The sequence below is a fragment of the Macrotis lagotis genome, chromosome 3 (assembly GCF_037893015.1).
Source record: "Macrotis lagotis isolate mMagLag1 chromosome 3, bilby.v1.9.chrom.fasta, whole genome shotgun sequence".
NCBI classification, from domain to species: domain Eukaryota; kingdom Metazoa; phylum Chordata; class Mammalia; order Peramelemorphia; family Peramelidae; genus Macrotis; species Macrotis lagotis.
This window is the reverse complement of record NC_133660.1, coordinates 145856008-145876871: the sequence shown is the minus strand read 5'-3', so window position 1 is coordinate 145876871 and position 20864 is coordinate 145856008. Positions and strand designations below refer to the sequence as shown.

The 20864-nt window shown below is 31.8% G+C and overlaps 1 protein-coding gene across 4 annotated transcripts in view; it reads left to right on the top strand.

The window, feature by feature from the left end:
- The window catches only part of YTHDC1 (YTH N6-methyladenosine RNA binding protein C1), a 33045-nt gene extending 12631 nt beyond the window's left edge, over positions 1-20414 (top strand). The window contains exons 4-17 of one of the 4 annotated variants that reach the window (XM_074229319.1): positions 1-350; positions 4439-4528; positions 5031-5084; positions 5659-5753; positions 7870-7978; positions 8053-8170; positions 9658-9742; positions 10931-11097; positions 13813-13895; positions 16043-16079; positions 16175-16214; positions 16321-16383; positions 17544-17678; positions 18746-20414. The exon at positions 1-350 is cut by the window's left edge and continues 20 nt beyond it. In XM_074229319.1, the coding sequence (XP_074085420.1) occupies positions 1-350; positions 4439-4528; positions 5031-5084; positions 5659-5753; positions 7870-7978; positions 8053-8170; positions 9658-9742; positions 10931-11097; positions 13813-13895; positions 16043-16079; positions 16175-16214; positions 16321-16383; positions 17544-17678; positions 18746-18970 (1651 nt within the window). In that variant the 3' untranslated portion in view covers positions 18971-20414. Of the gene's footprint in view, positions 351-4438; positions 4529-5030; positions 5085-5658; positions 5754-7869; positions 7979-8052; positions 8171-9657; positions 9743-10930; positions 11098-13812; positions 13896-16042; positions 16080-16150; positions 16215-16320; positions 16384-17543; positions 17679-18727 lie in introns of all 4 variants that reach the window. The other 3 variants (XM_074229318.1, XM_074229317.1, XM_074229320.1) reach the window with 3 other exon arrangements.
- The last annotated feature ends 450 nt before the right edge of the window (positions 20415-20864 follow it).

Sequence of the window (20864 nt, the reverse complement as noted above, 5' to 3'; positions counted from 1 at the left end):
TAGACGGCACAGCAGATCAAGCCTTTCTTCTAAAGAAGAAGTAAACTCTGAAGAATATGGCTCTGATCATGAGACTGGTAGCAGTGGCTCTTCTGAAGAACAAGGAAACAACAGTGAGAATGAGGAAGAAGGAATGGAAGAAGAGGAAGAGGATGATGATGATGGGGAAGATGAAGAAGAAGTAGAAGAAGATGGAGAGGAGGAGGAGGAAGAGGAGTATGAGCAAGATGAAAGAGACCAAAAAGAGGGAAACGACTATGACACTCGAAGTGAAGCCAGTGACTCTGATTCTGAGTCTGTATCTTTCACAGATGGTTCAGTCAGATCTGGTTCTGGCACAGATGGATCAGGTACATGCTACAGCTGCAAATGAATACTTTTTTCTTTTACATTAATTTAATTAGCTTTTTTTTTTTTTGAATGCATCCAGACTGACTGACTAGACTTCAAGACAACAATCATAGTATTTAAATTTAGAGCCTGAAGGGATTTAGTCCAGCACCCTCATTTTACAGATGAAGAACTTGGGGGCCCAGATAGTTGGTGTGACTTGGCCAAAATCACACAGGCAGTTAACAGAATTGGGATTTAAAACCAGATCCTCTCAACTCCAAATCCATCACTCTTCCACTGTAACAGATAGCCTCCCAAATTGACTTTTGGTTTACCTTACATGCAATTTGGAGGATATTAGCAGTTAAGATTTTAGTTTGTATGTAAGTAGATATAAGATTATATTATGTTCAAATTATTTTACAACAATGATAAAAGTTTTGAGTACATTGCTAAAAATTACATTGCCAGCCTGTAATAAATAAGGGAGTATGCCTTCCTTTTTTGTAGTGAATTGCCAAAATATTTTAAATATAGCAAGGAGACTTGGTATATATTGTTGCAACTTCATGTTCTAGCTCCTATGTTCTTTAAGAGGAAATGCCTAGAGGTTTGAATTGAAATGGGTTAAGGTGAGTTGAAGGATAGTGACTTTTTGAGTGCAAAACATCTAGCATTTCTTACTACTTAGTTTAGTTCTCCCATTTCCTATCTTCTGTATAGGCACAAATACTTGTAATAAATGGGTGCTTCATAGATAGGATTTAAAGAATATTGTATTTGCGATATGGAAGGAGATTCACCATAAATAATTTTTGCGATCAATTAAAAATAAACATTTTAATGATCTACTTTGGAAATAATTTTAATATGTGGAATAAATTAGTATTTAACTTTACAAAAAATCCTTATCAAGATATTTCTGGCCTTGGAAATAATACTATAACTAAATAAACTTTGATAATGAGACAATTTTAATAGAATATTTTTATTGGTTATTTAAAGGAGATGCATTTCTGGAAAACTTTCAAGTAAGGTGGTTAATTTGAACTTTGTCTAGGTTTATTTGTTATCTAAATGGAAGTTTCCCTACCTGAAATTTCTCATGACATACAAATGACCATTTGTGTGTAGGAAGACACATTAGAATACCTAGATTCATAATCTCTATCGATCACAAATAGCTTATTTTTGAAAATAAACAGAATTCACTATATTGTCAAAGTTGGTGATGGTGGGGAAGGAGTGAGGGAAGAGAGAAGAGTGAATTTCCAGTTTATAGCCTTCTACTTTTGTAGGGTATATGTATTAAAGATTCACATTTTCTTAGCTGAGTGAGGTAAATATTCTTTGTCTCTGGAAAATTTCTATTTTAAATTGCTTTTTTTTTTTTTAAATAAAGTTTTGCTAGTACACATTTAAATATGAAGTATGTTTTGTCTTGAGTGACACTGTTACTAATACTTTGTCTGATATTGTTGAGAGGCCAAGGGAAAGGACCTTGTAGTAAACCTTAATTTGACTTTTCCTTCCATATCACAGTGAAAGTAATTATTACTATTTTATAGCTTACAGGTGACTGCATAGGTTTAAAATCTCAAATCAGTATAGACTTAAAAATCTCAATCAAGTTTCATATCCCAAGAAAATGAAAGTTGGAAAGTTTTAGTAATTCTTCTTTCCATCCCCCCAGGGAGGAAGACAGACAGACAGACAGACAGACACACACACACACACACACACACACACACACAGAATATACAGTATTTTCATTGAGTTGTTTTATAAATCTGCTCTGAAACACTGATTTTTTTTTAAAAATCTGGAAAAACTTGCTGCCCTTAAATTGTAGGGCAAAAGTCCTCAATTCTTTTATGGTAAAGGCCTAAAGTACAAATATTCTGAAGCCATTTGAAGGAGTTAGTCTTTGCTGAGTCTTGGAAAATTCAATTTGATACCATGGAAGCTAAATACATATTTAAAAAAAGGAAAAAACCTAGATTATCTTTTTTTATGACATCCTCCTGAAATATATTTCTTAAGATAATAGGATCACATGTTTAGAGACATAAGGAACCTCTGAAGGCATCTAGTCCAACTCCTTCATTTTTAACAGTTATAGAAATTGAAACCCATTGAAGTTTGATGACCCCAAAGAGCAAGAATTTGAACCCAGGTCATCCTTTAATTATAAATTCAGCCTTTTTTTCTACCTTTCAGTCTTTCTATTTCTTCAAAGTTCAACTCAAGTTCTTCTGCTTATATGATCCTGTCCATTGACAGGATTTTTGTCTCATATTTTTCTAGAGCACTTTGGATTTCTTCTTTGCTACCATCTCATGCCACTATTTATATTACATGTATTTGTTTATGCCTGATTCCTCTAGTAGAATGTAAGTGTCTTTGGGAGTAGGGTTGGCCTTTTTTTTCCAATAGAATGTAAACGTCTTCTGGGGTAGGGTCAGTCATTTTTTAACTTTTGTATCCCTACCACTTAGCATAGGGCTTTATAATCATTGGTTGAATTTGAGATCAAATTGTAAATAAAAGACTTTGACTGTGACTCATAAAGCAATTATTCACAAAGAATCACTAGATATCTAATATGATTTAGCTCATAATATACTGTAATTCAGTTTTGAAGTCTCTTTAATACTATTATATTTTGTGCTGTTTACTCCATATCATTCTTACCTATCTGAAATCAGAGAATTATTAGAAGGAAGGAAAAAAAACAGCACGATGGGAATACTTTATTGAGAATTAACAGGCTTAAATTGTTTCCTAGTTTTGCCCCATTAAGGTGGGCAAGTCACTGCCCTGGACCTCAGTTCTCTTGGTTTTATAATGAATGGATCAACAATCAATTTAAGCTCTAACATTCTGTAATTTCATTCTATTGTATAATTATGCCTCCATGATATCACAGGGCTTTATCTGAAGAAGTGACCCCACTTAAAAATCAAAACTTCTGGTTATGGACATCAGTTTAATCAGCTTTAATTAACAGATTACCATAGAACTAGCAATAACTAGGTTTTTGGTTTCTGAGTTTTAGGGAGGGATTTTTAGTTGAGCTTGCTTTGCTCCTATCCTTTCTGGGGAAAGTCAAGGTTCAATAAGAAAGCGTAAAGAAAATAAGAATCATGAATATCTTTGTCACAGTTTACCATTATCCGCAGATTCTGATTATATGTACCATCAAAAATATTAGAGCACAAGACAATTAAAAATAACAAAGGAATGGGAAGAATTGTGAGTATAAAAGGAGTTAAGTGATTTGAGGAGATAAATTTTTTTTTAGACTTGTATATGCCATTTGTTGCTTTTACTTCAGTTTTCTGAAAAACATCTTTTTTAAAGTGATCTAGTTTTTATATGTCATCAGTTTAGATGGATGTCTGATTCAGTATTTCAGTGAAACACCTAGTTGATTTGTAATTGTTTTTTTTCCCCATTTTTGATTGAAGTACATAATAATAGCTTAGTTTTGGTACATTAAGATTTGCATAGTACTTTATATATTCATTATCTTACTATGTTATCAAAGTAATCCCATGAGATAGATGACACAGTAATGTTAATGATTTTGGAGATGAAGTAATTGAGGTTGAGGGTAAATTACTTAAATCATGTATTAAAATGGTAAAACTTAAATTTGAAACCAGAGCTTCTGACTTTTTTTCATTGTGTATGTCATTTGCCTTAAAATTTTATTTTTTGTTAGTGAAAATTTGCACCAAATATTTCCAGAATTGTGGTGGCTTATTTCGGGTGATTGGAATTACTTTGTAAGTCTCTTTTCTTATCTGTTAAATGAGGGAAGTTGGACAAGATTATTTCTAAGATTCTTTTTCAAAATCCAACTATTTGATAATTTCATGGTCTCTATCCTTTTTTTTTAAATACAAATTACATGTTTTATGTAGAATATACATTGAGAAGTTTTAGGAATGGACAGAAGTCACAGTAATGTTTTCTCATTTTGAGCCACTAAGGACCTACTATGTAACTGATAATTTCTTATTATGTAGTACCTGCTTTTATTTTGTTTTCTGTAATAGATGCTGCAATATTTTTCCTAATTATTTTGGGATTTTTTTAGATGAGAAAAAGAAAGAAAGAAAGAGAGCCAGAGGCATATCTCCAATTGTTTTTGATAGAAGTGGAAGTTCGGCATCAGAATCCTATGCAGGTATTTCCTTTTGTTTTTGATACTGATTATTACCATATTTTTAACTTTAATACTTGGACTAAAAATGCAGTGATATAGAAATACTGTGTGAAAACTAGTTTAGTGTGAAGTTGTTAATGTCAGTTAGTTTTGATTTTTGGCATGTTCAATGTAAAAAATTACTCTAAGGGAAACTAAGCTTTTTCCTGTATTATTTTAATGCTGTTCTGTTACTGCTTAAGTGATATTTTCACTTTTATTTTTCTTGGAAGATGATGATTCAGTGACTAGTTTTCTGAGTGTGAAACTTCAAATGCATAGATTAAAAAAAAAACCAAAACCCACAAAAGAACTCCAAAAAACAAAACACTCGTACACATTGAACAGTATTATTTTTGTGTGTGTGGGTGTGCAAGGAAGGATAATTTGTCATGAATGAGAATTATATGTGACAAGGCTGTAGAAATTATGTCTTATCTTTATTAAGGCTCAATCTGAACAAATGTACTTTGGCTAAATACAGGTTCAGAAAAGAAGCATGAGAAATTATCATCTTCCGTTCGTGCTGTCCGAAAAGGTATCATTTAAATTTGAAAACAAACAAACCAACCACTTTTTAATGCATGCCGCATCACAAAGTCATTGTTTTGCCTTGTCTATACTTCATTAACAGTTTATAAAGTAGTAATGTTCCGATATATTTGTAAAATTAATTACTATTAAGTTTCTATATAAAATTATCTTGATTTGTTACTGAATGTATTTTAGAATAGCAAGCATTTTCCTGTTTTGTGCTTTTTATAGGCATTAGAGTGATTTGTATTCTCATATGTATTTATATTATTTATTTACAAACCAAAAATATATTTTTTAAACTATATATATGGTATAATTAAATCCTTTTTAAAAGATTTATCTTTGGTACTTAGCAAATACAGTGTATCGGAACATCACTAATTTCTTTGGCTTTCATGTTTTTTCTTTTCTGAAGCTTTGCATTGTGTTCAGTTGCATAGTTCTCCAGGTTTGAGGGGGTTTTCATGATTTTTAAGAATTTAGTTTGGGGTCTAGAGGGCTAACTAGAGTAAATTGAATTAAAAACTTGGTATGATAGTAGTTCCAATGTAATAAATTTGGAATTTGTTTTTCAGACCAAACAAGTAAACTTAAATATGTTCTTCAGGATGCAAGATTCTTCCTTATAAAGAGTAACAACCATGAGAATGTCTCTCTTGCTAAAGCCAAGGTACAGCATCAGTTAAAAAATTTTCTATACTCTTAAATATATGAATTTGATCCCCCCCATATAATGAAATGTGAAATTGGCATAAAACCCACTTAAATAATATTTTCATTCAAGATGTATTCTGAGCTAATAAAGTATAATATCCTTAAATCAATAAAATCTGTCTGCTTTATATAATTTATATTGCAGCCATTTATTGAAAGCTAAAAGATAGACTGTGCTTACTGTTAAAGAACTTATGCTGTTAAGTAGAATTTTTCATTAATACTTTGTTAACAACTGCATTGTGTTAGATGTTAAGAACATTGCAGTTAGATTGTAATTCTTAAAACTTAGACTTGAGACTTGAAATGAAAAAGACTTGGGTTCAAATTTGACCTCAGCTACTACCAACTGTATGACTTTCAGCAAATCACTTAGATTCTTTGTGCCTTGATTTCCTCAGCTGTAAAATGGGATATTAAATGTCTTATACCTCCCTGGGGGTAGTCATGAGGATGGCCTGAGAATATTTTTAAAGCATTTAGCATAGTACCTGGCATATTGGGGGTACTGTAAATGCTGCTTTTATTGTTATTTATGAAAGAAATAGATTAAAGCCATTGGTGGGAAGCATGATTATTCTAAAAAGGTATCATTTATATTCTTAAGGAGACTTTTATTAACTTTTTTGTATTTGATCTGTTCTATTTCAGACATTTTGAAGATGAGATTTGTTAATAGATATATTTAAAAACAAAGCGTATTTTGAGATGGGATAATTGATGGGAAATAAAGTGTTGAGAATTTCTTTCATAGAAGAGAAGTGACTAATTTGGAAGTTACTCAAAGAATAGAATGAATCCTTAAGAATCATCACAGATAGGCCTTTGCATATGCCCCACCCCCAATTAATATTTTCAGTTACTTCTAGAATATGAATTTTTTATAGAAAGCTTTGTATTCCATTTACTAAACTCAAATCTTGAAAAATAAATGAAGAATGCCTTTCAAAGGCATTAGAAGGACAGTGTTATAGGAAGTGGAAACTTTATTTTAAGTTCAGTGTGATACTTGTTTTCATCTATGACTCTTAAAAATTTTCTCATTCATGGTTCCAGAGGACTAATTTTATTAGCTTATGGTAGTCATTGAGAGTTAAACTGAGAACTTAAAACTTGTACTCAAATGTTTTTGGCATTTTTAATCCTGACCAATAAGGCTTGCTTTTCATCAAGAAACTAATTTGAGTTTGTCCTAAGGATCCTTTTCAGACAAAAAGGGATGAGCTCAGGTAGTCACCAGTATTAGAATACTTAGTATTTCTCACTTTTGTGGGAAAAGAAGGAAAGATGTCTGAGGTTCAGATAGTTCAACTTTGTCTTGGAATGATATATTAAAATGATTGCTTGTAATACCTTAGGAGTGGACCTATAAATGATTTTGTAAATAATTTTAGAAGAAATATATGTGTATTTACTCCTGTTAAATAAACTTGTTATATATGAAAATTTGAATGAACAATTTTAAACCTAAAGTCAAATGATGATTATTTACCTTATGGTGAGATTTCATAAAAAAATTCATGAAAGAATTACATAATAAAAACAGAATTTCTCTAGACTTCCTCCTTTTTAAAATCATAGATCCCTTTGACAATCTGAAAACTATGGATCTCTTCTTAGAATATTTTTAAATGTAGAAAAGAAAATTACAAAGGAATCCAATTATGTCAATTTTAGTTATTAAAAATATATTTTTAAAAATGTTAAGGGATCCCATGTTAAGAATAGCATTAGGCAGTATTCTCTCTACACTTTTAAAAAATTAGTGTTAATGTTTTGTTTTCATCTTCCTTTTTGAATATTCCCCTATTCCATTTCCTATTCAGTAAACCAGCTCCTACAAGCACTCCCTCCAAAAAAAAAAAAGATTAGAGGGAAAAGGGAAAGCTGTATAGTATCTGATCACATTTTAAATGTTTTGGTTTAATAAGAATCAAATTATTTTGTAATTGTTAAGGAAATGAACAATTTTAAGATAGGATTACTTTATTTTGTGATATGTTGGCTCATTTTTTATTGTATAGTTTGTTGTGCTTTAAATACCTATTTTCATATTCTTATTATTGGTGTAGGGTGTATGGTCAACACTTCCTGTAAATGAAAAGAAATTGAATGCGGCATTCAGATCTGCAAGAAGTGTTATTTTGATATTTTCTGTAAGAGAGAGTGGAAAATTTCAAGGTAAAAAAACTTTGATTATTAAATTAACTTTTTTGAGGGTTAGCACCTATTATATTATTACTTTGATTACCTAGGGTTTGCGAGACTCTCTTCAGAGTCCCATCATGGAGGATCTCCTATACATTGGGTTCTGCCTGCAGGAATGAATGCTAAAATGCTTGGAGGTGTCTTTAAAATTGACTGGATTTGCAGGTAAGTGATAGACTTAACTTTTAAAATTTAAAAGATTAAATTTTCCTAAATTTGAATTGAATTTATTGGCATATTTTCCTTTTCCTGAAATTTCAGGGCTGATGTGAACAGTTATTGTTCTTATTATAAAAAAAAGAAAATCATTTATATAGTTGATCCAGTTATTCAGTATCTTTGATAATCTAGAAAAATAATATAGGACATTGAAAGAATTTGTATGTGTTGAGTTTAGTTAGAACTTTTAAAATTTCAAAGGCTTCCTTTTTTAGTATGAGAGTACATTATTAGACATAGGCTTAGAGTTCTTTCGGGGCATATAGCAAGAGTCAGAATTTTGAACTTGGTTTAGTATCTTAAAATTAATTGTTCTTTTGCAATTATAAATAGACATAAGAGGTTTTCTAGATAGTATAACTCCCTCCTTTTACTGATTAGAAAAATTAGGCCCAGGAACTTGCAACCAAGAATAATATATAGATAGTAAGTAATAGAGGTGAGATTTGAACCCATTTGTTCTTGTTTCAAAACTAATATCCCCAAGTGATAAAATGTTACATTTTATTTTTTCCTTTTTATTTATTTGTTTATTGGTTTCTTTTGGGTACTAGATTGCTACTCTGAAAATATTTTGTCCTATAAAGAAGCTTTCTTCTTCCTTACTCTTTGGGGATATGAGAGACTCATATTTTTTAAGAAAAATTTAAATGAATGTCAACTTTATCATCATTTAATATTGATTAATATACTTTATTATTAAGCAGATAAAAAATTTTTTATGGATGATCATTCAACCAAGAATTATTTATTTCTACTATACAGTCAATGGAATATAGAGATTTGCAGAAATATAAGATAGAAATAGAAACATGTTACCTAAGAAGCTATTCCATTTGGGAGACTTGAGTAACTTGCCTGAATTAAGAGTGAGGGAGAGCCATGATTAAAATTAGTTTGTTAGTTTCTTGTCCACTACTTTCTACTTTGTGTTCTTAACTCTAAAGGAGCTTTATCTAAATAAGGAGCCAAGATTGACAAATATATATATATATAAAGAGAGAGAGAGAGAGAGAGAGAGAGAGAGAGAGAGAGGAGAGAGTTTCTTTGCTAGTTTATTTGTGTGTGGTTTTGTGGCACATGAGCATTATGTTTAAGTTTCCATAACTCAAGAAGTATTCTATATTCTGTATTGCTGAAATCCAACCTGCGCACTTGCTGCCCAACACTGAAGATTGTGATCACAACTTCTGCACATTTGTAGATGGTGTAATAAAACTTAAGTTATAGGTGTTCCTGTCAAATATTCTCAACAAACTGAATGCTCTGTTTTTGCAAATTGTCCATATTTGTGAAATAATCTCCCTATGTTTTTGTATAAGAAAAATCAGGGTTCTTATGCATAAGTCAATTTACTGTGGAAATGAAATAAACTATTTTAAGGACCTTTACTAAGAAGAATTAAAATAATGTTTTATGCTACTTATATTTAGGCGTGAATTGCCCTTCACTAAATCTGCTCATCTTACCAATCCTTGGAATGAACATAAGCCAGTTAAGATTGGACGCGATGGACAGGTTTGTCAGTTTAATTGAAGCTTTTAATAAAATTAAAATAACAAATGGTTAGTAATTAAGTTACTAGTTTTAAATTCTCATCAAAAAACATTTTGCTTCATGAAAATTATTCTTTTTAAATTGTTTTTACAACGTTATTTTAATAATGTTCATTCTTATTTTCCTTTGAACAACACAGTCAGAAGTTTTCTTCTTTATATATTGATTAGAATCACTGAAGTTAATGTATTCTCATTAACATAACTGATGTTTTAGATAATACAATCTGGGGAAACTAGGAAATTGAGACTTGAGGTTTTAACCTTTTGAAATCTAGGTATTGCTTTGTTCTTTTTTATTGACACTGATGGATTCTACAGGTTCAAGTTTACTGACTAAATTGAAGCATGAAATGTAATCATGGTTACATTTTTTTAATATAGAGTGGAAAAATTCTTTAACAGGTTACTTTTACAATGCCATATTATTTTAAAAGCATTCTGAAGAAACATAGAAATGTTTTGTTTTTGAAGAAATATTTTGGTTTTAAATAACCAAAACTAGCCTAATCATTTTCCCTATTTCAGAAACAAACAAAATTAAGCATTTTCAGTCAGTACTTAAACTAATCATATAGAAGTGAAAGGTTATGTTGTATTCATTCTTGAATAATCTTAAACACTAATAATCAAGAAATAACAATTTACATTTTAGAAGTAGTATTTTCACTAGTTTGTAAAATTTCAGTAAAAAGAGACTATAATAAACACATGAGCTAAGTTGACATTTTTGATGTGTGACTGCTGCTCATGAGTTAGGTTATTAATTTGAGCAAATTAATGGAATTTTTTCTGTTTGGACTCCATTGTAGGTGATAACTTTGACTTGGCATTTTGTATTTTGCATGAAAGGAGTATTCCTTTTTCTGCAACTGTGATCATAACAGTTAGTTATCAACAAAGAATTTTCTGTGCTACTTTACTGTGGTGATCCCAACCAAGTGTCACCCCCTCTGTAATAACTGAAACACAACTGAAAAGAAATTCTTAAGCGCTGGCAGTTTAATGGAACCACACTTGATCCTTAACCATGGGAATAAAGCTTCTGTCTCAACTTGTTTCTGTTTATAAAAACCTCAGGAAAATGCTGCAAGTCTTTTGAAAGTTTATTCCTGTTTTCAGCTTGTAAATCGCTACTTTCCTATTCCAGGAAATTGAGCTTGAATGTGGAACCCAGCTTTGTCTTCTATTTCCCCCCGATGAAAGTATTGACTTGTATCAGGTCATTCATAAAATGCGTCACAAGAGAAGAATGCATTCACAGCCCCGTTCAAGAGGACGTCCTTCCCGTCGAGAACCAGTCCGGGATGTGGGAAGGTTAGAAACGTTCTTTGGACTGATAATAGGCACATGTATCAGAATAACATGATGGAGGAATGTGATTCGTCAAAAGTTTGCCCTGCGGTAAAGAAGAGAGAAAATCCTCAAATCAAGCTGCATGGACTAGTTTGTGGCTTCATTGAGGATTTCACATTGTCACCTTGGTCTCAGTCATTTTTCAAGAGGAAAATGGGGATCTTTCCTTATACAGAAAAAAAATGTTTGCTAAAGAGTGATACCTAGTTTAGATAATTTACAAATAATGCAATGTATAACATTGAAGTGAGAGGTAGGCTTTGATTTGCTATGAACAGGCTAGAATGGAGGAGGAAGAGAAAATTTATATGAAAAAAAAGATGTTAATATTTTGTAAAAGCCTTTTCTTTCAGGTATGTCTCTGGATAAGCCTTATCAGATATGGGACTTTTATAAAGGATCACTAATAATTTTTCAGAAGATGGCGCCTCATTTAGAGGATAAATATTTTAAGTTATTTTGATATTCAAGAGGAGCATTATTGGGACTGTTTCAAATTGTGTCACCGTGATGTGTTAACCCATTGCCAAATATTCTCTAACATGTAACCACTGAATTCACACATCTTGCTGAGCTTCTGAAAGCAGTAGGTTCTTTCCAAAGGGAATCAGATCAAGTGGCCCTGGGAGACCCGGCAACAACCCAAAAAGAATGGCTGTTGCTGTGTCTGTTTACAACCTTTCCAGATGCTGGCAGTACTCGCGGACTTAAAATATTTTTAGAGGATCGTCATGGTTTATTGATCACTGCTTTATGAACTAAACAGCATTTTCCAGGAAAAAGGGGGTATAACTTGTTACAGAATTGGAGAAGTCTTTGCAAAGGACTGATATAAGCCCTTCTACCAAACACCTTCCCCTGTAGCCACTTTGCATAAAGATAAATCTAAAGTTTTCTGCTAAAGACTGTTGGATGTATGGTTTGATGGGATGAAACCTTTGGTTAAGTTTCCTTTTGGAGGAAACATTCTGTGGTAGGTACAGATATCCAACAAGAGCCCCTATTTCATTGAGCTTTAAAAGGACACTATCGAATAGGTAGGAGGAAACCTGGCAGAGCCCCCTTATTTTTGGCCTAAAAGGACTGAGCACCAAGATGTCTTTTGAAGTTTTAAACTAAGAGGTTTCCAGTGCAATAAAGTATATACAAGTGAAGTTTTTACCTCAGTTTTGCAATGGACTGCAAACTATACATATAACACCACCACACCTTCTCTCAAGCCTGCCAGGGCCTCCATTTATGTATGTGGCTTACAGCTTAAAGTCAGTAGTTGGACTACTATATGAACTGTTACTATCATGTTTTATACCGGTCGTAAATGCACTCCCCAAACTACAAGAAAGCGGTATGTTTATTCTTTACACCAGCTTTTAATTTTCTTAGTCATATTTACTGTAGATGCAACTGCTTTGTTCTGTTGGGGTGGGGGGGGAGGATTTTTCTTCACTTTTTTTGTATAAATATTTGGAATTGTTAAGAGGATGAAAAGTTAGTTAATTGGAAGCAAATGTTGATTGGTCATTTTCTAGATGTTTGCTGAAAGAAAGTATTAATTTATTAGAGATCAAATTAATTGATTTTTTTTATATCAAGGAAAAATGTAGATGAATAAGTACATCTCATTTTGATGTCTGAATATTTGGATAAATATTGAGAATTCTTCTTTTGTTTGAGGTATCTTTAGAGTTGCAATTTAGAAGTAAAACAATGTTTTGTAATGACCTTTAACAGTGATACTAAGATTTAAGGGGAAGAGTTATGCTTCTGCTTATTTTTGTCCCAAGGGAAGCCCAACACAATGAACTATGTTGGCTGTAAAATGTTTTCTTTTTTGATGAAGGCTAATAAAAATTACTAAAATATGGCCTTAATGATTGCTAGTTACCTACTACTAAATGATCTTTCCAAAGTTTTTGAAGACAATTTGATTTTAAGGTTTTTTTTTTGTTTGTCTTAGTTTTTTTGCAAGGCCAGTGGGGTTAAGTCACTTGCCCAAGGCCCCACACAGCTAGGTAATTATTAAGTGTCTGAGGCCGGATTTGAACTCAGGTATTCCTGACTCCAGGGCCGGTGCTCTATCCACTGCACCACCTAGCTGCCCTAAAGAGTTTTTTTTTAACCTACCCACTTTTCTATTTGATCATTTAAAAAAAAAATCCTCCAAATAAACACACACACACACACACACACACACACACACACACACACACACAATTTACATAGGTTATTTTTGAGCCGGTGTTTGAAATTACATCTGTAATAAATTACTAGTGATGGGAATAAGATTTTATTTAGAATAGTTATTTAAAAAAATGTGTTCAATTTCTCAGTTTATTTGACCTGATAATTATGTCTGAAATACTAAAATGTGACTTTACATGTTTTGAGCAGGTAACTTTCCAAGTGTCTGGTCTTAGCATGAGACATCAGAATGAAAAGTAGCTCTGCCTCCAGCAGTAAAGTTTAGGGTATGGTTTATGATAATACTAAAAACTTAAAGAAATGAAGATTTAGAAACTTTAGGTCTACTCAAGCTGACTAAAAAATGAGAAATAATTCCTAAAGGAAACCAAGGAAACCATGGCCTGATCTTTATGCATATTTCTGTCAAATAATCTGCTTTCCCATTTTCAAAACAGGTTTCAGTTTAATGTCTAATGTGTCTAATTTGTATAGGCGTCGACCAGAAGATTATGATATTCATAACAGCAGAAAGAAACCAAGGATTGACTATCCCCCTGAGTTTCATCAAAGACCAGGTTAATATCTTAACAATCATGCAAATATGTTTGATTTTTAGAATTATAGTGCTTTTACAACAATAAGAATTTTAAAACTCAAAAAATACAAAGATCTGAATATCTTGAACATTCTTACTGATAGTTTTTTTCCCTACTGCCTTATCTCCCTTTATAATTGGATTCAAAATACAGATCGTTATAACAGTATTTACTTTAATGCTATTTTTTCATTTTAAGAAACTTTTTTCCCCTAACTGGCAATTTAATATATTGATGTTAAAATGAAGTATGCATTCTATTTACGTAGAAGTATAGAGAGTTAAAAAATACATATATTCAATTTTGTTTTTGTCTTATATGTTAGGTACATGGAACTTATGGTACATAGGTGTATAGGTCTTATGGGACACCTTTTATATTTAACTCATTTAAAAAACCTTTAGTTTTGAGAGAGAGAATGCAGAGGAATTTATAGTGAGGGCTGCTATAATAAAATTTCTTCTATAAAAATGGGGGCACTAAGAAACTCAGTAGAATCTTTAAATTTTTATGGCCTTACAACATTGAAGTCTTGGATGTGTCTTTCTAAAAATTGCTTAATATTTTGCAATAGTAAAAATAGAGGCTTAACATATTTTTTACAAATTTCAGTCTACCCCCAAAGTAGATGGAAGTGGAGAAAAAGGAAATGCTTATTCATTGGAAAAATTTTACTGTATAAAAAATCCTTGTTACTGTGTTGTTTTCTTAAAAAGTGCCCTGTCTATTTTTTTTGGATTTTGCTCCTAAACTGACATCCATTGGTATCGTGCAACTTCTGGTGATGAAGCTCCCTTCACAAAGTAACAGTCAGCAATTTTAGAATGTTAGTGTTGCTTGGAGTCAATGAAAAAGTGGGCAATCTAAACCCAGTTCTTTTTGACTCAGTCTTGCTTCTTGCTTCACTATTCCAGTATCTTATTCAGTGCCTTCTTATGCTTTATTATTTGTAGGAGGAGCTGATCCAAAAAAAATATAAATGTAGTCTCCCAGGAAAATATGCAGTTTAATTATTCTAATATTCTTGATATATGAAATTTTTGAGTTCTCTTAATGTTTTTGTTCTAAAACAATTCTTATTTTTAAATTTATAGCTTTTAATTTATTCACTGTATCACTTAAGAAAATTTGAAAATAATGTCAAAACCCTTATAGATTTTCTTAAACTCTGAAGAGCAAGGGAAGGGGGCTTATTGATTATATGTAGCCAGGCCGTATTTTCATAGGTGAGTCAACTTAGACCCACAAAGCTTGCGACTCCCTTCATAGACTAGAATTCCATTGTAAATGGAAGAATCATTATTAGAATCTAGTTTTCTTGTCTCCCAATTCTCTACAGTTTCTTTCTCTAGCTTAACTTATTTTCTATCAAACTGGTAGGAATTATATCATCTATCTTCCTTTTTTCTTTTTTGCAAGGCAGTGGGGTTAATTGATTTGCCCAAGGTCATGCAGCAAGGTAATTGTTATGTGTCTGGCCAGATTTGAACTCAGGTCCTAATTCCAGGACTGGTGCTCTATCCACTGCATCACATAGCTATCTCTATATATCATCTATATTTCTGTTCTTTTAAATTTGAAATATGAAAGATTTGTGTTAAAGTTTTATTCAGATAATTCCCATGCTAACCTTTTGATATTTGTATCCACCATTGTTATAGACTGGCATATGTTTAACATGAGTCAGACTATTAACCTGAAAGTGTATTCACAAGCTTATAATTCTCCTAACCAAATAGCTAATTATTTTCTTACTGTCATGTTAGCAAAGACACTTGAGACAGTTGTAGGTGCTACTGAAATTGTGATGGCAGGATCTGAACTATTCAGGTGTGTCCAACCCGTAGCCCATGGGCTGCATGTGACGCTTAAAACCTATTTATAGGGCATTATTACATTTTATCATTATACTCATTGGTAATATGGGTTATATTGTTGTTATAAATAAATATTAAATTATAAATGTAACCCTTGACAAATTTTTTTGGGTGATGTGATCCAGAAGAGCTAAAAGGTTGAATACCCATGCTGTAGATAATTCAGAGAGAATTAAAATTGAGTGGAAAGGCAGTTTAAATGAAGAATATGAAAATTCTAATTTGCTAAAATGCTTGATGTTTAAACAGGGTATTTAAAGGATCCACGCTATCAAGAAGTAGACAGGTAAGTTGGGTTTCTTTTGATAAATTTTCAACAGCATTCTAGGAACTGGTATATGAATTACCTGAATTTAGTTTCACAAATCTTATTCCCAACAGACGATTTTCAGGAGTTCGCAGAGATGTTTTTCTAAATGGGGTAAGTATTTTTGCACTTTAATTTAAAATGTGTAAATTTGTAATGTGATACATTTGCAATTCTATAAAATTAACTTATTTAATGTTAACATTATGGTCTTTTTCAGTCCTACAATGATTATGTGAGAGAATTTCACAACATGGGACCACCACCACCATGGCAGGGAATGGTTTGTATTCTGTACATTTCAATTCTTAAAAATATTTAACCTTAGTTGTAGTGCTAATGTGCTTTTGACAAACTTTTATCAGTTAATATGTAGTTATCATATAGTTAATATATAGATTGTACAAAAGAAAAACATGTTCTTTTTGAATTAGGAAAATAATTCATAGGATTTGCAAGATTAGATATTTTTATGCCATAAACATTGATTACTTCTGATAATTTTAAAAAAGTGTTTTTAATTATGGTGGAAGTTTAAATTGCAAACGATGTTTGAGATGTTATTAAACTTAAGAGTAATTGAAGCAACTTTGTTCTCCCAGGATATTGCTTCTTTGTGATGCTTTATGAAACTACCAGTAAAATTGGAAAATATTCACTGAATACAGTTTGGAAATTATAGAACATTAGTTTTTTAAATTTTTGATAATTTTTCTTGAAAAGCTAATAGAAAACTGGCTCCATTTGCTTTGTTTTTTTCTTTGATAGTGGCATTTTCATACTGGTCCAGATCTCTGATTTCACTGATAGGAAACTCTCAATGAAAAAACTCCCTTTACAAATTAAATCAGCAGTTGTTCTTCAATGTATGATCTTAGAGTTGCTAAGTAATTTCAGAGGCAACATAGTGTTTGTCAGAGGCTGGACTTGGATTTAGATTTTCATGACTCTGGACTTAGAAGACAGAGGGCAGTTAGTGATGTAGTGGATAGAGCACTGAGAAGATGACCAAAGTTTGCCTCAAATAAGAGCTGTGTGACCTTGACCAAATCATTTGATTGCTGTTCGCCTTAGTTTCCTCAACTGTAAAATGGGGATCATGACAGTATCTTCTAATGTTGTTGTGAGGATCAAATGAGAATATTTGTAAGCTGTTTTTTGTATGGTGCCTGACAGATAGTAGGCACAATAAAAATGTTAACTGTTATTTTAAGCTCATTGCTTCCCAGAGTGAGGCTTAAATTATTTTAGTTATATTTATATTGAATTAAATATGGAGAATGGTATAAGTTCACATTTATAAATTTTAAAAAATCAGAAGTTAGAATTATAGTGCTTATGAAAAAGGTTAAAAAGTTATTGAGAAGAATGCTAGTGTTTTGGAAAAGAAGTGGTATCTATTTGATACAAGTAGATGTTTATCAATGTATGTTTTCTGTTTAGCCCCCTTATCCAGGAATTGAGCAACCACCACATCATCCTTACTATCAGCATCATGCTCCACCTCCTCAAGCCCATCCCCCTTACTCAGGACATCATCCAGTACCCCATGAAGCAAGATACAGAGATAAACGAGTAGTAAGTGCACTTGAAAAAGCATGTGAGGGGTTGGATGACTTGAATTCTATGGTTGTGGGTAGTTTAACCTTTAAGTATATCAGATAATATTCAGCTTCAAAAGCCATTTCATGTTACCATTGTAGATTTTTTTCATTGAAATTCTGACTTTTTAGTAAAATAAATAATATTCAATTTCCCATAAGTGATTTTTAGACAGTTGTCAAGAATGATAAAATACAAATGAAATATTTTTTAGACTTAGGTTCAGAATGTATTTGTTCTCTTGATAGAACCTTCAGTAAAGCCACCTAATTTTTACTCTCTCTTATTATTTCTAAGCTTTCTTACTCTCCTTCCACATTATCTGTTTTCTTTTTGTATATTCAAGATCATTCCAAATTCTGGCTGAATCTTACAGCTCAAAGGTTATTTTTAAATGTTTTATGAGGCAGCTAGATGATAACAGTGTAGAGTGCTAGATTTGATATCATGAAGACTCAAGTTCAAATCTGTCTCAGGCACTTAAAAAGCTATGTGACCCTGTTCAAATTACATAATCTCTCACTTAGTTTTTAAACTTTAAAGCATTATATAAATGCCAGTAGTTATTATTATTTTCACCTTCGTTGTTGTCTTACTATTGGCATAATAGTAGGTTATCTTTGAAAAGGTTCATGAAATCAACTTTCAAAAAAGTCTTGAGCTTTGTGTGAAGAAAGCACAATTTTTGCAGTATAAGTGGACAGAATTAGATGAGAGAAAAAAAAACAAACCCAAAATTCGCAGACTGAAATATTTCATTTGAATTCAATAAGAGAATTTACAAGTGATAGAGGAAGATTGCTGGCACTAATTTTTTAGTAGTGAAGGTTTTATTAATCTATTTCCAACACTACAAGAAAGGAGTTTCAAGTTACAATCTTGTTTTTAGCCAGTTGTTAGACATCGAATTTCATACGTTAAAAGAAAATTAATAAGAGTTCTTGAATCCTTCCCCTCAAAAATTTTTCAGTAGATTAGAACTTTTTTCTTTCTATCCCAGGGCTTCAGATTTACCTAAATTTAAGATATCATCTTCTTTTCAGCATGATTATGATATGCGGGTAGATGACTTCCTTCGTCGAACACAAGCTGTAGTGAGTGGCAGAAGAAGCAGACCCCGTGAAAGAGACCGAGAGAGAGAACGTGATCGCCCTCGAGACAACAGAAGAGACAGAGATAGGGATCGAGGACGAGATAGAGAGAGAGAGAGAGAGCGATTATGTGATCGGGACAGAGACCGAGGGGAGAGAGGACGATACAGAAGATAATGTGTCTTGAAGCACTGATTGTTTAAAAACAACAAAAAAAATTCTTGTATTTTTTTTGTGTGTTTACAAGTAGTAAATTTATTTTCAGATGTCTACTTAAAGTTCATTGTGTAAAAGGTTTTATTATGACCCTCTTTGTTCCAAGCATGCAGTATATAAGAACTGGAAAAACTCAAATCAGCCAAAAAAAATGCACAAAGTTGACGCTTGAGTTGACATTTCCATTGGGGCAGAATGTAAAAGTCAAGAATGTAGATATTGATTCATTCTCCATAAGTGTTCATCTGCTTATATAGTGTGTTTATCCTAGAGTTTTTGTTTTTATTTTTTATTTTGTTTTTGTTTTTGTTTTGGATATTGATGGATAACTGCCATGATATTTTGCTTTGATGTTTTCCTACAAGTAGTTGCACACGGTTCAGTGAAAATAATGCTGCTATCAAGTATGCAAATATTGAAGTATGATGGTTTGACTTTATGGCAGTGTTGTAGCAGCCTCTTGGGTTTTTTCCCCCCTTTGTTTTTTAAAACTTATTCTGTAAAGTCAGTCACATTTTTTTAAATTTTTTTTCAGTCTTCAATGATGAAAGCAATATTAAGAAGACATTATTGATATCTAATTTTTAACCTTTTTAAAGAGAATCTTCCTATGTTCAGTAGCATTTTGGTCAATGTTATTGTTTAGCTTTCTTCTCCAAAATGTATACATTGGCTTGGAATGTTCACAACCTGCGTGTATGGCAGCAGAAGAAACTCCTGTATTCTACATTGCTACCAGGTTTTTTCCTTTTTTTTTCTTTTTTCTTTGTTTTTTTTTTCTTTTTTCTTTTTTTGATTTGTTTTGGGTTTTTCTTTTGGTTTTTTTTGTAAAAAATAAATTGGTAAAGATTGACACTTCTGTTGTGTTTATTTCTTAGCTTTTTGAAAGTTATTTTTTAACATTAAAAAATATAGCTTAGAGGCTAGATTTTCTAAGTTTGCTATTTTAATTTCCTGTATCAGGAACTTTTTCTTATTTTCTGTTTCTAACATTATAAATGTAACCCAGGCTAATTCTTATATCTTCCAAGATAAATAGTACTCTTTATTTGAAGTTTGGTGTTTTGGAAAACTGCTGTATTGCAGACTGATTTATGATTCAGTATGTTCCCAAGATAGCTTTCTTGTAGCTTTCCTTCCTTGCTTTTGTAAGTACAATTGCTTAAAGCTGTCTACTAATAGACCATTCTAATTTGTCAGTTCATTATCATTTTCCATATTCTAAATTTGTATTAACCTCTTGACTTGATATAAGAAATACTTATGTTGCACTTTATTCATAACTGAGTAATGTAGTGCAGATATTCTTGTCCCATTTTAACAAATGTAGAAACAGGCTCAAAGAATTACAGGCATTACTAGCCCAAGGTCACAAAGCTAATAAACTGTAAGTCTGCAACTTGAACCTTGTTTTCTGAGTCCATATCCTGTACTTTTTTCTCCTCAATTAACATTCTTGCCTTTTCATTCCTACTAATAGTATTAATGGTATTTGTTTGTAATTGTCAGATTTCCAGTGTTCCCAGTCACATTGATAAATGAAAAGGTTTTTTTTTTTCCCCCTTGGATAACTATTGATCATCTAGTTTTGTGTCAAACTTAGAAACAGAGGTTCAAAACTAGTGTCTCTGTCTGGGCCACATGTTGACTTAATTTTGAAATGTAATAATATTTATATTTTATTTATTTTGTTAAATATTTCTGTATTACATTTTAATCAGGTTCAAATTGCAACTCATGAGTATTGAGGTGTTGTAGGCCGACTGTTGGACATTTGATCTATTTCACTTTCATTTCCCAGATGATGTCCTGAAGAAAAAAAGAGAACGTCATGAATGGAATACTTTACAATATC